Raw genomic sequence first — 16412 nt, 5'->3', positions numbered from 1 at the left:
GGGACCATGTCCTGAAAGAGCTAATGAGAGACAGGGAGAGAGCAGGGCTTCACTCAGCCAACAGCAGATAGCAGAGAGGGGATGGGGTCTCCATTGGCCAATGGCAGAGGGTGAAATTTGGGGTGGGGAATGGAGCAGCAAATGGGAACTCCCTGGAAATAGAGGCATGGTCAAGGCTAGCCAATGATAAACCAGAAAGGGGCAGGAGGAACCACTTATGGGAAAAAAAAGCCAAAAGGGGCATGGTCACCCAAAGGAGGCATGGCTTTACTGCATTGACCCCTCCCCTTTTGTCCCATCCCACAGGAGTGATGATGTCACCACCCCCATGGAAGCACTAGCCCTTTTCTCCAAATAAAGGCATTGATGACACCCAAATATGTACATGAAGTTTTTATGGGGTGGGAGTGGGGTCAGGGTGAGCATGGCCTCATTGCACTCACTCCCCATGACCCCCCTCCCCTCTGCAGGAGCAATGACATCACCACCTCAATGGAAATCCCACCCCTTTTTCCTAAATAAAGGCATTGAGCACACCCACACCAAGCTATGGGCATAAAGTTTTTATTGGGGTCATGGGGAGTGTGGCCTTGCTGCTCTTGACCCCACCCCCCACAGGAGCAATGTTGTCACCACTCCCATTTAAACCCCACCCCTTTTGTCCATATAAAGGAATTGACCTAAATATGGAAATGGATCAGATTTTTTTTGTTGCTGGGGTGGGTGTGGCCAGTGGGGTGGGTGCAGGCTCACTGCCGCTCGTGCTCGTAGATGATGCGCAACAGCCTCAGGCTGGGCCCATAACGCTGCTGCTGCCGCTGCGCCGCCTCCCGCCACCTGTACAGACCACAGTGAATCAGTACGGCCTGGTACAAAACGGTATGGACCAGTATGGACCAGCATTAACAAGTAGGGACTGATATGGACCAGTATGAACCACTAGGGACCAGTACAGATCCGTACAAACCACCTGCACCATCCCAGTTCATCCCAGTCCCCCCAGTCCATTTCCTTCCCAGTCACTCCCAGTCCTTCCCAGTATAACCCAGTCCTTCCCATTCTCTCACCGCTGCCGGACCCGTTTCCACCTGTCCATGTTCTTGTAGATCAGTGAAGTGATTGAGGGGGCGGGGTCTGACACCTGGAGGGGGGGGCAACACCAATGACATCATCACATGGGCAGGGCCAATTGGGCCTCAGGGCAGGGCTTGGAGTGGGGGAAATTTGGGGGATTTCGGGACTGGATTTTGAGTTGATTTCAGGGAATTCTGGGATCCCACTTTGGGGAGAATTTTTGAGCTGGATTTTGGGGTTCGTATTTTGGGCTGAATTCAGGGGATTCTGGGGTAAATTCGGAGGATTTTGGGGTCACATTTTGGAGCTCATTTCATGGCAAATTCAAGGGATTTTGAGTCTCATTCTGGGGTGATTCTGGGGCTGGATTTTGGGGTGAATTCAGGGAATTTCCATCCTGAATATTGGGATGAATTCGGGGGATTTTGGGGATGATTTTTGGGGTGAATTTGGGTGATTTTGGAGGTGGATTTTGGGGTGAATTCAGCGGATTTTGGGGCTCATTTCAGGGCTCATTTCAGGGCTCATTTTGGGGTGAATTCAGGGGATTTTGGGACCCATTTTGGGGTGAATCCAGGGAATTTCAGGGCTGGATTTTGGAGTGAACTTGGAGCGTTTTGGGGTGAATCTGGGGGATTTTGGGGTAAATTCAGGGAATTTTAAGGCTCATTTTTGGGTGAATTTGGGGGATTTTGATGTCCTATTTTGGGGCTGGATTTTGGGGTGAATTTGGGGGACTTCAGAGCTGGATTTTGGGGTGAATTCAGAGGATTTTGGGGTGAATTCAGGGGATTTTCAGCTCACCTGGTCCAGGGGCTCCACACCCTCGTCGGGCCCCAGGGGAGAGGGGATGCGTGGGGCCAGGGCGGGGCCAGGGGGGGGCAGGGCCACAACGTCCTCAGCTCCGGGGGGGGCCTTGAAACCAGTATGGACCAGTATAGACCACTATGGACCAGCACAGACCAGTACAAAGCAGTATGGACCAGTATGGGCTAGTATAAAATGGTATAAACCAGTATGGACTAGTATGAACCACTATGGACCAGTATAAACCAGTACGGGTCAGTATGGACCATAATAAACCAGTATGAACCAGTATGGACCAGCATGGGTTAGTATAAACTAATGTAGACCAGTATAAACAAGTATGAACCAACATGGACTGGTATCAACCAGTACAGATCAGTATGGACCAGTATAAACCAGTATGGACTAGTTTAAGCCAGTACAACCCAGTGAAAATTCACATTTTTACCCCTAAGATTCCCATTTTTTTCCCTAAAGCCACTGCAGTTATTTTGCCCCCAGTCCCTCCCAGTATAACCCAGTATAAACCGATACCTACCTGCTCAGGGGACGGGCCAGGGGCGGGGCTGTGGCCGATCCAGGCACGGCACACAGGGTACAGGGGGGTCCCAGCCGGGAACTGCCCCAGCTCCACGCTGCGGTCAAAGAGACGAATCACGAATGAGTCTGGGGGAGGAAAAGACCTAAAGTTACCCAAAATCAGCACAAAAATCAGCCCAAAATGACACCCAAAAATCAGCCCAAATCAGCCCAAAAATCAGCTCAAAATCACCCCCAAATAGCCAAAAAAAAAAAACCACCCCAGCCTGGAAATCAGGGATTTTTAGGTTGGAATTCCAGGATATGGACTCAGAATTCCACATTTTCGGGTTGGAGTTACCAGATTTCAGGTAAGAATTCTGGGATTTTGGCTCGGAATTTCCAATTTCCAGTAACAACTCCCAGATTTCGGGCTGGAATTCCTGATTTTAAGGTGGGAATTCCCAATTTCCACTCACAGCTTCTGGATTTTGTGTCACAATTCCCAATTTTTTTTGCTCAGAATTCCCAATTTCAGGCTGGAATTCCAAATTTTTAGGTGGGAATTCCCAATTTTTGCCTCAGAATTCTGGGATTTCGGGCTGGAATTCCAGGATTTGGGCTCTGAATTCCTGGCTTCTGAGGTGGGACTTCTGGGATTTTTGGGCTGGAGTTCCTGGATTTTGTTTGGAATTCTGGGATTTTTGGCTCAGAATTCTGGGATTTTGGGCTGGAATTCCGGGATTTGGGCTCAGAATTCCCAGATTTCAGGTCAGAATTCCCAGATTTCAGGTAGGAATTCTCAATTTTCAATCACAATTCCCAATTTTTGGGTCAAAATTTTGGGATTTTGGGTGGGAACTCTGGGATTTTATGTCACAATTCCCAGCTTTTGGGTGGGACTCCTGGGATTTCGGGTCACAAATCCCAGATCTTGGGTCACAATTCCCAAGTTTCGGTGGGAATTACCAAATTTTGGTTTGGAATTCCAGGATTTGGGGGTGGAATTCCTGTTTTCTGGTGGGAATTCCAGTAATTGGGGCAGTTATTCTCGATTTCCTGTGAAAATTCTGGGATTTTGTTCTCACTGTGTTTTGGGGGCGGGGTCTCGGGCCCCTCCCCCCCCTCCCTCCTCTTCTTGCGGCGCTGCTGCGGGAAACGGCCGGGGGGCCTGGGGGAAGGGAGAAAAAAACCGGGAATGAACCTTGGAAATGGGAAACGGGTTGGGGGGAGGGGAAAAAACGAGAATATTCTGGAAGTTCTGGGAATAATAGGAGGATGGCGGGGTGGGGGAGATTTGTGTGATTTTTGGAATTTGGAAGGGATTTGAGGAAGAATTTGGGAGGATTTCAGAGAATTTTGTGGAAATTTTTGGGAAATTTTGAGCAAATTTTGGGGAATTTAGGGGGAATTTCTGGGGTGTTTTCGAGGAATTTTCAGGGAAATTGGGGGGATTTTGGGGAAATAGGCGGAATTTTTAGGAATTTGGGGTAATTTTGGGGGAATTCAGGGGAAATTTTGAGGAATTTTGGCCTCTCACCTCTTCCCAGGGGCACTGGGCGAGGCCTCCCTGCGAAAAAAATTGGCAATTTTGGGATCAGGGAGGGGAATTTTGGGAATCCCCCAATTTTTGTAATCCCCTCCCCCTCTTACTTGGCTGGGGGGTCACCAGGTACCTTCCCAGGTTCCTCCTCCAGTGGCTCCCTGGAAAATCCCAAAAAAAAAAAAAAAAAGGGAAAAAAACATTTGGGCATCCACCTCCACAAAGAGATCCCAAAATGCTCCAAAAAAAATCCTGAAAATCCCCCCCAAAAAACAACCCCCAGATCACCCAGAATTCCCCCAAAATTCCCGTTTTGATCCCAAAAAATTCCCCAAATATCCCAAAATTCCCTAAACCCCCACTAAAATTCCCATTTAAGCCACAAAAATTCCCATTTAAACTCCCCCAAATTCCCACAAAAATTCCCAAAATTCCTCCCAAAAATTCCCCAAATCCCCCCAAAACACTAAAATTCCTTAAAATCCACCCAATCCCCACAAAAATCCTCCAGTATTATTCCCAAGAAATCCCGAAATCCCCCCAAAATCCCTCAAATTTCCCCCAAAATTCCCATTTCAATCCCAAAAATTTACATTTTGACCCCAAAAAATCCCCAAATTCCCCCAAAATTCCCATTTAAGACACAAAAATTCCACTTTCAACCCCAAAAAATTCCCATGAAAATCCCCTTTAAACCCCCAAAATTCCCCAAACTCCCTCCAAAATTCCCATTCAAAACCTCAAAGTTCCCCCAAAATTCTGAAAATCCTCCAAAAATCCCACTGAAAACCCCAAAATTCCCATTCAAACTGTAATAAAAACAACATAAGAATTGTTCATTAAAATAAAAGGACTACCAGGAGTTCAATAAAATAACAGAAAATAGAACAGGATTTGAGAGGGCATAAGTCATGCACCCGTAGCCCACAAGAATGTCTTGATACGATTAGTTTTAGCTGTGCTAGTTAACCATACTTAAGTATCCATTGTTCAATGTGTAAAAAGGATCTACTGATAAGGCAGAGGTTCATAGGTCAAGACAGAGCTGCCAGGAAGAGGAGTCTTCTTCATTCCAACGACCACCGGAGGGCAAAGTACGACCCCTATCAACAGGCAGCACAAGCGCAGACCCGATTGCAAAAGGGACACGTACACCAGAAACAAGGGGTATAAAACCCAAAGGACTGAGAGAGGAAAGTGCGCGCCGTTGGTGGAGCGCTAATTCCCGGCCACCCAGCGCTGCTTTTGCTTGTTACCGCTTGCTTAATAAATTCCACTGGTTGATGTACAATTGGCTCTGAGTCAGTGTGTGTGACAAACACTTATAACAAATTTGGTGCTGTGACTCAGATAAGGGCAACCCGGTGGGAGACCTCCACCAGGGAGGTGCCCTGCTTTTAGCGGCCTTGGTGCTGCGTCCACCCTCCTGGACGCTTACCGACGAACCCTAAATTGGTAACAAGCAAAGGAAAACCGGTAACCCCATAATCTTTGTGCACGAAGCCCCGGGCGAAGACGCAGGAAGCGCAAGTACATTTGGGAATCCGCTCGGTTGGGGTTGGGTATCCCAGAACACAGCAAATGAGACGCCCAGTGTGGGCGAAGTGAGTGCGGACCTCTGAGTAGTGTGGTTCCCAAATCCCGCGAGGGTCTGGGCCACAAAAAGAGAGAAACGTGTGTGTGAGTGTTTGTTGGTGTTCTGGAATATGGGACAGGGGAAAAGCAAGCCCTCTGATCCCATGGGTAAGGGGACCCCAGTAAAGCTCCCCCAGATACCCCCTGACAGTCCGTTAGGGATGATGATTAAATATTGGAATGATTATCCTTCTAGGAAAGGGAAGGATAAGGTCAAAATGATACATTATTGTATGGAGGTGTGGGGAGGGAAACAGATCCATGGAGATAATCTGTTTTGGCCAGTATTCGGAAGTTCCGAAGATTGGATTTGCCAGGCGTTAAATATTTATGTAAACTCTAAAGCACCTTTTTGCCTGGAAGAAAGTGAATATGCTGCTCTTTGGATAGTGGGAGAAACTAGGACTAGATTGTTTGCCCTAAACACCTGGGGAGGGAAAAAGAAATCTAAACGATCCGAGAAGGTCCCAACTGCTCCCCCCCCACCATACATATCTCCTCCTCTCCCAGTTCCCCCACCTCCCCAGGCACAAGTCCTAGAGTCAGATCATGACAAAGAATCTGGGGAACCACGAGTTAGGATCTGAAGATAACCGAAGGATCACTCACAGCCAGTCTAGGAGGGATAGAGAAGGTCCAACCTTGTATCCATTAAGAGAAGTGGGCCTGGGGATGATCCCTAATCCAAATGCTGGATAACAGGGGCAGCTTGCCTAAATACCGGGCATAGGCTATGTAGAAGTGCCCCTTAACTCTGGAGACATTAGAGAATTCAAGAAAGAGATGGAACATTTGTTAGAAGATCCCCTTGGGGTGGCGGAAAGGGTTGATCAATTTTTGGGTCCCAATATATATATACATGGGATGAAATGCAGTCTATCATAGGAATTTTGTTCTCTTCTGAGGAAAGGAGAATGATCAGAATAGCAGGAATGAGAGTGTGGGACAGGGACCACCAGGCAGGTCCCCAAGCAGATGTGAAGTGGCCATTGCAACGCCCCAACTGGGATAAGCAAAATCCACAGCACCGAGCCCATATGGCAGACTTAAGAACTATCCTAGTCCAAGGAATCTGGGAATCTGTCCCTCGGGGACAAAATGCAAATAAAGCCTTCTGTGAAAGCCAAAAGAAGGATGAGGACCCTACTGAATGGATAGAGAGGCTCCGGAGGTCATTTCAACTATATTCCGGGGTGAACCCCGATACTCCAGAAGGTCAAGTGTTATTAAAAACCCAATTTGTAGCAAAATCTTGGCCTGACATCAGGAAAAAGTTAGAGAAAATTGAGGATTGGCATGATTGTGGTTTAGACGAATTGTTGCGGGAAGCACAGAAGGTGTATGTCCGGAGAGAGGAAGAAGGACACAGGAAGCAGGCTAGAGTAATGATGGCAATAGTACGCGAGGGACAATGGGTAACAACTAGTCGATTCTCCTCGAAGGGGGGCCCTCCTAGAACCAGAAATGTGCCTAGAGAAAAGGAGGGTACCCAGGGTACTTGTTATTATTGTGGAAAGAGAGGGCATTTTCGGAGAGATTGTCGGAAAAGGATTGCGGATGAGAAAGAATTTAAGGAAGATTAGGGGGGTCAAGGGCTCTACTTGCTGGGGACCCGAGAAAGATCAGAGCCCCTGGTAAAACTGAAAGTAGGTCCCCAGCAACAGGAAATTGAGTTTTTAATTGACACTGGAGCGGAAAGGTCCACAGTACAAAGCCTTCCTTTAGGATGTAAAATATCAAAAGAAAGAATCCAAGTTGGGGGGGCGAAGGGAGAACCTTTTAGTGTACCTGTGATTAAAGATGTAGTTTTTGAAAGCAGCTCAAAATTGGGTTTAGGAACCCTCCTGTTGGTACCTGAAGCGGATTACAATCTTTTGGAAAGAGATCTTATGGCAGAATTAGGAATTTAAATTAGTATAGAAAATAAACTATTAACAGTAAAATTATGTCCATTGCAAGTAGAGGATGAACAGGAAATAAACCCAGAAGTTTGGTATACCCCCGACACTGTGGGTCAATTGGATATAGAACCATTTGAAGTGACATTGAAAAACCCTGAAATTCCAGTAAAGATTAAGCAATATCCAATTTCAGATGAAGGGAGAATGGGGATAAAACCCGAAATTGAAAGACTTCTAAAACAAGGATTGTTGGAACCCTGCATGTCCCCTTTTAATACACCCATTCTCCCTGTTAAGAAACCTGATGGGAAATACCGGTTAGTACATGATTTATGGGAAATTAATAAAAGAACCATGGAACAATTTCCTGTAGTAGCAAACCCTTACACCCTGTTGAGTCAATTGGGACCTGATAATCAATGGTATAGTGTAATAGATTTAAAAGATGCTTTTTGGGCATGCCCCTTGAAAGAGAATTGTAGGGATTATTTTGCATTTGAGTGGGAAGACCCAGATACTCACAGAAAAGAGCAGCTTCACTGGACGGTTCTTCCCCAAGGATTTACCGAGTCCCCCAATTTGTTCGGCCAAGCACTTGAACAATTACTAAGTGATTATAAGTTAGGAAAAGGGGCCGTGTTGATTCAATATGTGGATGACTTGTTGATTGCTGGCAAGGAGGAATGGGTGGTAAGGCAAGAGAGCATAAAGCTGTTGAACTTCCTTAGTTTAAAAGGACTGAAGGTATCAAAATCTAAACTCCAATTTGTAGAAGAAGTAAAATACCTGGGATACAGGCTGAAGCAAGGAATGAAAAAGATAGATCCGGATAGGATAAAAGGGATCTTATCTATGCCAAGGCCACAAACAAAACGAGAGGTGAGGCAATTACTGGGATTATTTGGATATTGTAGACAATGGATTGAGGGGTTTAGTGGGAAAGTAAAATTTTTATATGAAAAATTAACCAAGACTGGTTTACTTAAGTGGAATCAGTTAGATGAAGACAAACTACAAATTCTCAAGACAGAGTTGGTAAATGCACCTGTATTAAGCCTCCCAGATTTAAAGAGGCCTTTTTATCTCTTTGTAAACACAACGGAAGGAGCATATGGGGTGTTAACCCAGGACTGGGCTGGTAGTAAAAAGCCTGTGGCCTACCTATCTAAATTACTAGATCCGGTATCAAGGGGTTGGCCAACGTGTTTGCAGTCGGTAGTGGCTGCCACTCTGTTAGTAGAAGAAGCTGTAAAAATCACTTTCGGGGGAGAGTTGCATGTTTTGTCCCCTCACAACATAAGGGGGGTCCTCCAACAGAAAGCAGACAAATGGATAACTGATGCTCGGCTTTTAAAATATGAAGGGATCCTTATATCTTCTCCTAAATTGAGTTTAGAGACTACCTCTCTCCAAAATCCCGCCCAATTTTTATATGGGGAACCGAGTGAAAACTTAAAGCATGATTGTTTAAGGGTAATAGAAGAACAAACAAAAACCAGACCAGACCTAGAAGAGGAAGAATTAGAATACGGGGAAAAACTGTTTGTGGATGGGTCTTCCCGAGTAGTTGAAGGAAGGAGAAAATCTGGTTATGCAGTAATTAATGGAAAGACCCTAGAGGTAACAGAATCAGGACCACTAAATTCTGTGTGGTCAGCACAGGCTTGTGAATTGTATGCTGTATGGAGAGCATTGAAATTATTGAAAGGAAAAGCAGGAACAATCTTTACGGACTCAAAATATGCTTATGGGGTGGTGCATACCTTTAGAAAAATTTGGGAAGAGAGAGGTTTAATTAATTCCCAGGGAAAAGGATTAATTCATGAAGATTTATTAAGGAAGGTTTTACAGGCTTTAAGGTGGCCCATTGAAACAGCTGTGGTCCATGTAAAAGGGCACCAGACTGGAGTAAACAATCGAGTGAGGGGAAATAACCTAGCGGATCACGAGGCAAAGACCGCAGCCCTCAGGGTATTAAAAGAAAAGGCTGCAGGAGCTAAGAGAAATTGCCCCTTTTGTGAAAAAGATTTAGACAAATTACCTTGTATGCTTTGCTGGGAAGATTCCAAAATAGATGGGATAGAATGTGTCTGTTTGAATCCCACTAAGACATATTGTTATTATCACGGGCCAATTCAAATACTCATATTCACTGAGAGGGAACAACAAAAATAGGATGAAATGGGGGTAGTGAAGAAGGGAAATAAATGAGAATTGCCAGATGGTCCTGAGGTTCTTCCAAAACCGGTAGCCCGAAGAATTTTGGAAGCCATCCACTCCAAAACTCACTGGGGTACACAAGCCTTGATAGATCAATTTGCTATTAAATATGTCTGTATTGGAATGTATAACTTAGCCAAACAGGTCACACAACGATGTTTAACCTGTCAAAAGGTGAGTAAGAAGCAGTGGAGACAACGGGAAGCTGGGGGAAGGGATTTAGCGTACAGACCTTTTTCAAATTGACTTTACTGATTTGTCTAAGGTAGGGAGATACAAACATTTGTTAGTAATAATTGATCATTTAACCCATTTTGTAGAAGCTTTTCCTACCTTTAGAGCATCTATACAAGCAGTGGTGAAAATTTTGCTAGAATATATCATCCCTCGATATGGGTTAATAGAGATGATAGATTCGGACAGGGGGCCACATTTTACATCTAAAATTGCTAAGGAGATTGTTTCAGCCCTGGGGACAAAATGGAAGTATCACACTCCTTGGCACCCACAGAGTTCGGGGAAAGTAGAAAGAATAAATGGAGAAATAAAGAAACAACTAACCAAGTTGATGTATGAAACACAACTATCTTGGGTAAAATGTTTACCTTTAGCTTTGCTAAATATACGCACTCAACCCCGGACTGATGTAGGGATTTCCCCCTTTGAAATGCTTTACGGAATGCCATATAATATGGATGCCCCAGCGGATCATCCCGAGATAAGTAATCAACAAATTAATCATTACATAATACAGCTGACACAAGATCGTGATAAACTTAGAAAAGCTGGATTATTGGTACAAAGACCTCTTCTTGACTTAGCGATTCACAATATAGAAGTGGGTGATAAAGTTTTGGTTAAAACATGGAAAGAAAATACATTAACTCCAACTTGGGAAGGTCCCTATGTTGTGTTACTCACTACAGAAACTGCCATCAGAACCGCGGAAAAAGGCTGGACCCATGCAAGCAGGATAAAAGGACCTATACACCCCTCCTCCGAGGAACCCTGGAAAGTAACCAGCGCTCCAGGAGATCTTAGAGTCACCCTAAAACGGACTTAAATGAACACTGTGAAGGTAGTTCAGGTAAAATGGGACAGCGAAATTAAGTATAACTACTTGATAACTGGAGATTTTAAGACATATTGCTCGAACGAGGATTGTGGTTGTTATCAATTTGTATGTTTTGTTTGTAAAATTTGCCAAGAACGGTGGTGGGTCCATTGTCGGAGAGGAAGTCCACCTAGCGGTGTTTGTAAAAATTGTTATCAACTAGAAAAGGAGCTTACTGAAAGGATTTCACGTGAAGGGGAAGAGAGTGGAATATTGCCCCAAGGATCTCGAATTTGGTGGAAGGTATTCACAAGGGGGGCAAGGCCAGAAAATTATTGCTTCCATCCTAATGAACCAGTTCCTTTTATAGCTAAAATCATTAAGGGAAATTGTAGAAAAGCAGTACCTGGGGTCTGGTGTTCTTCACCGCAAGTGAAGGACAAGAACTGGGAATCCTATAAAAAGAGGCAACAAAAATGACATGGCCCTCCTGAAGAATATCCTTGCTGCCGAGAAGATGGCTCCCCTCATGGCTCGAAGCAACCGAGTCGGTGAGCGAGGCAGAGGGATAAGAAAAGGTGGAGGAGAGAACCCACAGACTGGAACAATTCAGAAATATTCTAAGAACTGCTTCAAGGATTTTAAATCCCAGAAATCACTCATGGACCCAGGTGGGGGGGTGCAAAAATAAAAATTTCACATTAGGACACAAAGGAATTGGGAATAAAAATCCACCAGGACCACACCCTTCTTAGCAGGTTATGGGAATTCTAGCTGTAATATATATACAAATCAGCCAAGTAGATGCTTATGCGAACAAGCATCAACCTTTCAAATAGTCTTTGATACAAACAGAAGACTTGATAGTTATAAACTCAATGATTACGACTGCAGCTCCAAGCTTCCAAACACATTTGAGCTCAATTATTTGAGCAGGGACTGATAACACATACAAAAGACAAGTACAATATAAGGCTTTTTATATGTGCCCAAGCTCAAATCCAGGACGGGGTTATTGCAATTGGCCTGGACATTACTATTGTGCATATTGGGGATGCGAAACTATTGCCTCTGATTGGGAACCGGGGGCAGGCCAAGACAGATACCTTAGAGTCAGGTGGGGACCGCCTGGATGTCAAATACCCAAACATGGATATGATGGCACAGTGCAAGGGGAAAATCGAAATACCTGTTGGAAGATTTACCTTAACATAACCAATCCACTGGATCCACGGTGGAATATTGGGAAAATCTGGGGAATTTGGTTTTGGGAACCCGGCACAGACCGAGGAGGATTAATACTAATAAAGAAAGAAATAGCCCCAAAAGACCTGGTGGGTGTAGGTCCTAACCCAGTGGTAAAGGAGTCCCCAAAATTGAAGCCTGACATTGAATCAATAGGTAATACCACTACCAAAACAGAGAATAACACTTTTTCCACTGACCTCCCCACCGATACCCCACTTCCTAATAGCCCTTTGTGGAATTTGCTTTCTGCAACTTTTAGTGTGCTCAATGTAACCCAGGCTAACCTAACTGAGCATTGTTGGCTATGCTTTAGCATTAAACCACCGTTTTATGAAGCTATTGGAGTAATTAAAAAAGATAAAAGAATAAACGGAAGTAACCCAAATCAATGTAATTGGAAAGAACCTAGCAGGCCGGGGATTACTCTGGCCTCTGTAACAGGAAAAGGCCGATGTGTGGGAAACGTACCAACTAACATGCAGCACCTTTGTGGGGTGATAACTAGCGCCAAGAAAAGAGAAGCCCCTGCCAAATGGTTAATACCTATAGAAAATGCAAAATGGATCTGCAGTGTAGGAGGACTAACACCATGTATTTCTCTGGACACCTTTAATGAAACATCAGACTATTGTGTACAAGTTGTGGTGGTCCCCAAAATTATATACCACCCAGAGGAATATGTATATCAAGCCCAAAATACCCCAGAACATCATTTACAAAAAAGAGAGCCCTTTACAGCCCTTACTGTAGCCACACTTATGTTGGTAGGCACTGCGGGAGCTGGTACAGGAATAGCTTCCCTAGTGAGGCAAAGAACAGAGTTTAATACATTAAGGATAGCCGTAGATTAAGATTTAGCTAGAATAGAACAATCAATCATGGCCTTAGAAAAATCTGTTCGATCTTTATCTGAGGTAGTATTACAAAACCGAAGGGGGCTAGATTTAATCTTCCTTCAGCAAGGAGGATTGTGCTCGGCACTTAAAGAAGAATGTTGCACTTATGCAGATCACACCGGGCTTGTTAGAGATACAATGGCTAAATTGAGGGAAGGGCTAGAGCAAAGAAAGCGAGAAAGAGAAGCTCAACAGTCCTGGTATGAAACTTGGTTCAACAGTTCTCGCTGGCTTACTACTCTGTTATCTACAATTGCAGGTCCTTTGTTATTTCTGGTGTTCGGATTAACTTTCGGACCCTGTATCTTTAATAAGGTCATAGAAATTGTAAAAGGGCGATTAGAAGCTGCTCACTTGATGTTAATTAAAGCTAAATACGAACACATCTTAAATGATGAGGAGGTGGGAGAAGAACTTGCACTGAGCTATCAGGAATTAAAAAGATTTAATGAACAAATTATGAAAGAAGAAAAGGAGGGACTGTAATAAAAACAACATAAGAATTGTTCATTAAAATAAAAGGACTACCAGGAGTTCAATAAAGTAACAGAAAATAGAACCGGATTTGAGAGGGCATAAATCATGCACCCGTAGCCCACAAGAATGTCTTGATACGATTAGTTTTAGCTGAGCTAGTTAACCATACTTAAGTATCCATTGTTCAATGTGTAAAAAGGATCTACTGATAAGGCAGAGGTTCATAGGTCAAGACAGAGCTGCCAGGAAGAGGAGTCTTCTTCATTCCAACGACCACCGGAGGGCAAAGTACGACCACCTATCAACAGGCAGTGCCAGCGCAGACCCGATTGCAAAAGAGACACGTACAGCAGAAACAAGGGGTATAAAACCCAAAGGACTGAGAGAGGAAAGTGCGCGCCGTTGGTGGAGCGCTAACTCCCGGCCGCCCAGCGCTGCTTTTGCTTGTTACCGCTTGCTTAATAAATTCCACTGGTTGATGTTCAATTGGCTCTGAGTCAGTGTGTGTGACAAACACTTATAACAAAACCACATGAAAATCCCCTTTAACCCCCCCAAATTCCCCCAAACTTCCTAAAATCCCCCCAAAATTCTCAAAACGCCGTAAAAAATCCCAAAAATTCCCATTTCAAACCCAAAACATACCCACATTCCCCCTAAAATCCCTCCCAAAATCTCCCCCAAATTTCCCCAAAATTCCCATTTCAACACCTCAATATTCGCATTTCAATCCAAAAAAATTCCTCAAATGCCCCCAAGAATTGTTCAAAAAGTTCCCAAAATTTGCCCCAAAAATTCCCTTTGATCCCCTAAAAAATTCTCTAAATCCCCCCAAAAATCCCAATTAACACCCCTAAATTCTCACTTCAACCTCAAGAAATTACCATTTTAATCCCAAATAAATCTCCCTTAAATCCCCCAAAAAGTCCCCAAAATTCCCATTTAAACCACAAAAATTCCCATTTCAACCCCAAATGTTTCCCATTTTAATCCAAAAAATCCCCCAAATTGCCTCCAAAAAGTCCCCAAATCTCCTGAAAAATCCCCCCAAAGTCTCATTTTAACACCTCAAAATTGCCATTTTAATCCAAAAAATCCCAAAATCTCCCCAAAAATTCCCCAATTTCTCAAAAAATTCCCCAAATTCCCCAAAACTTCACCAAATCTTCCCCAAATCCCCTTCACTCCCAAAATCCCCCCAAAATTGCTGCCAAAAATTCCCCAAATCCCCCAAAGTTTCCAAATCCCCCAAAATCCCCTTAAAAACCCCACAAAATTCCCCCCAAAACTCCCATTTTAATCCCAAAAAAATCCATCCATAATTCCCATTTCAACACCTCAAAATTCCCATTTCAATTCCAAAAAAATTCCCCAAATTCCCCCAAAACTTCCAAATGCCCCAAAATTCCCCAAATCCCCCAAATTCCCTCCTAAAATTGCCAAAATCCCCCAAAATCCCCTTAAACCCCCCCAAAATCCCCCCAAAAATTCCCATTTTAATCCCAAAAAACCCACCAAAATCCCTCCGAAATTTCCATTTCAACCCCAAAAAATCCCCAAAATCCTCCCAAAAATTCCCAAATTCCAAAAATCTCCTCAGAAATTCCCCAAATCCCCCAAAAAATCCCAATTAAAACTCCCAAATTCCCATTTCGACCCCAAGAAATTGCCATTTTAATCCCAAAAATTTCCCCAAATCCCCCCAAAAAATCCTCAAAAAATTACCAATTTCCCCCAAATCCCCCCCCAAAAGGCCCCAGATGTTTAGGAACTGTTGGGAATTCTCATTCCCCACCTGGGCCCGCGCTGCAGGAGCTGCTCCAGGACAGTGTCGAGGCGGCGCCGAGCGGCACCCGGCTCCAGCTCTAGGAATTTCCAAATTTGGGGAAATTTGGGAATTTGGGGGAATTCTGGGGAATATTTCAGGTTTCTGGAGGGGATTTGGGGGAGGTTTAGGGGGGGATTTTTTTGGAATATTTTTGGATTTTGGGGGGACTTTTGGGAGGACTTTGGAGGGAATTTTGTGAGGATTTGGGACACCCAGCTCTGGGAAATCCAGGAATTTGGGGAATTTTAGGGAGGAATTTTAGGAATTTTTAGGTGGATTTAGGGATTTTTTAGGGGGATTTTGGAGGGAATTTTGGGCATCCAGCTCTGGGGAAATCCGAAATTTAGTGGATTTTTGGGAATATTTGGGATTCTGGGCGGGTCTTGGAGGGGATTTAGGGAAGTTTAGGGGGGGAATTTTGGGGAATGTTTGAGGGTTCTGAGGGGATTTGGGGCAGATTTTTGGGAATCTTTGGGGGGATTTTGGAGGAATTTTGGGAGGATTTGAGGCGTGCAGCTCTGGGAATTCCCAAATTTGGGGGAATTTGGGGGAAATTTCGGAACGTTTGAGGGTTGTGGAGAGGATTTGGGGGAGTTTCGGGGGGGAGGGGGTTTGGGGAATTTTAGGGGGAATTTGGTGCTTCCAGCTCTAGGCAATTTGGAAATTTTGGAATATTTGGGAATTTTAGGGGGATTATGGGGATTTTCACGGGAATTTGGGAGAACTTCAGGAACTTTCAGAAATTTGGGGGTCCCAGAGGTGATTTCGTGACAACTTGGGGAGATTTGGGAGGAAAATTGAGATTTTTGGGAATTGGGGGGACATTGGAGCGTCCTAGTGGGAAATTTAAGGGGGAATTTTGGGAATACTTTGTAAATTTGGGGGGGGGAGGGGGGAGGATTTGTGCTGTCCTGACGGGGAGTTCAGGGCGATCTGGGATAAATTCTGGGAATCTTTTGTAAACTGGGAGTATTTGGGAGATTTCAGAGGGGACTTGGAAGAATTCTGGGGCTATTTTGGGATATTTTGGGGGCTCGCAGCCGATCTCACCTGTTTTCTCCACCTTCACCTTCGCGGCCATCATGGCTCCGGACGCGTCTCTGGGGCCTGTGAGGGGTGGGGGGGTCATGGGGTGATCCCAAAATTCCCCCAAATCCCCTCAAATTCCCCCAAAATCTGACGCCACCCTCCCACCGCCGCCGCTTCCCCA

The 16412-nt window shown here is 44.5% G+C and overlaps 1 protein-coding gene across 4 annotated transcripts; it reads right to left on the bottom strand.

The window, feature by feature from the left end:
• Nucleotides 1-458: 458 nt before the first annotated feature.
• On the bottom strand, nt 459-16365 carry LIN37 (lin-37 DREAM MuvB core complex component). 4 transcript variants are annotated; one of them, XM_062508204.1, is made up of 9 exons: nt 16253-16365; nt 15170-15239; nt 4054-4104; nt 3941-3970; nt 3489-3571; nt 2420-2547; nt 1879-2019; nt 1068-1141; nt 617-837 (listed from the first exon to the last, which is right to left on the bottom strand). In XM_062508204.1, the coding sequence occupies exons 1-9, from the start codon at nt 16329-16331 to the stop codon at nt 750-752; spliced, it is 744 nt and encodes a 247-aa protein (XP_062364188.1). In that variant the 5' UTR covers nt 16332-16365; the 3' UTR covers nt 617-749. The 4 variants fall into 4 exon arrangements, with proteins under 4 accessions (XP_062364190.1, XP_062364188.1, XP_062364189.1 ...); XM_062508205.1 differs by having other exon boundaries at nt 1879-1989; XM_062508207.1 differs by lacking the exon at nt 1879-2019.
• Between the last annotated feature and the right edge of the window lie 47 nt (nt 16366-16412).

This window comes from Cinclus cinclus, chromosome 24 (assembly GCF_963662255.1).
Source record: "Cinclus cinclus chromosome 24, bCinCin1.1, whole genome shotgun sequence".
NCBI classification, from domain to species: domain Eukaryota; kingdom Metazoa; phylum Chordata; class Aves; order Passeriformes; family Cinclidae; genus Cinclus; species Cinclus cinclus.
The sequence above is the reverse complement of the archived record's forward strand: the minus strand, read 5'-3'. Positions and strand labels throughout refer to the sequence as shown.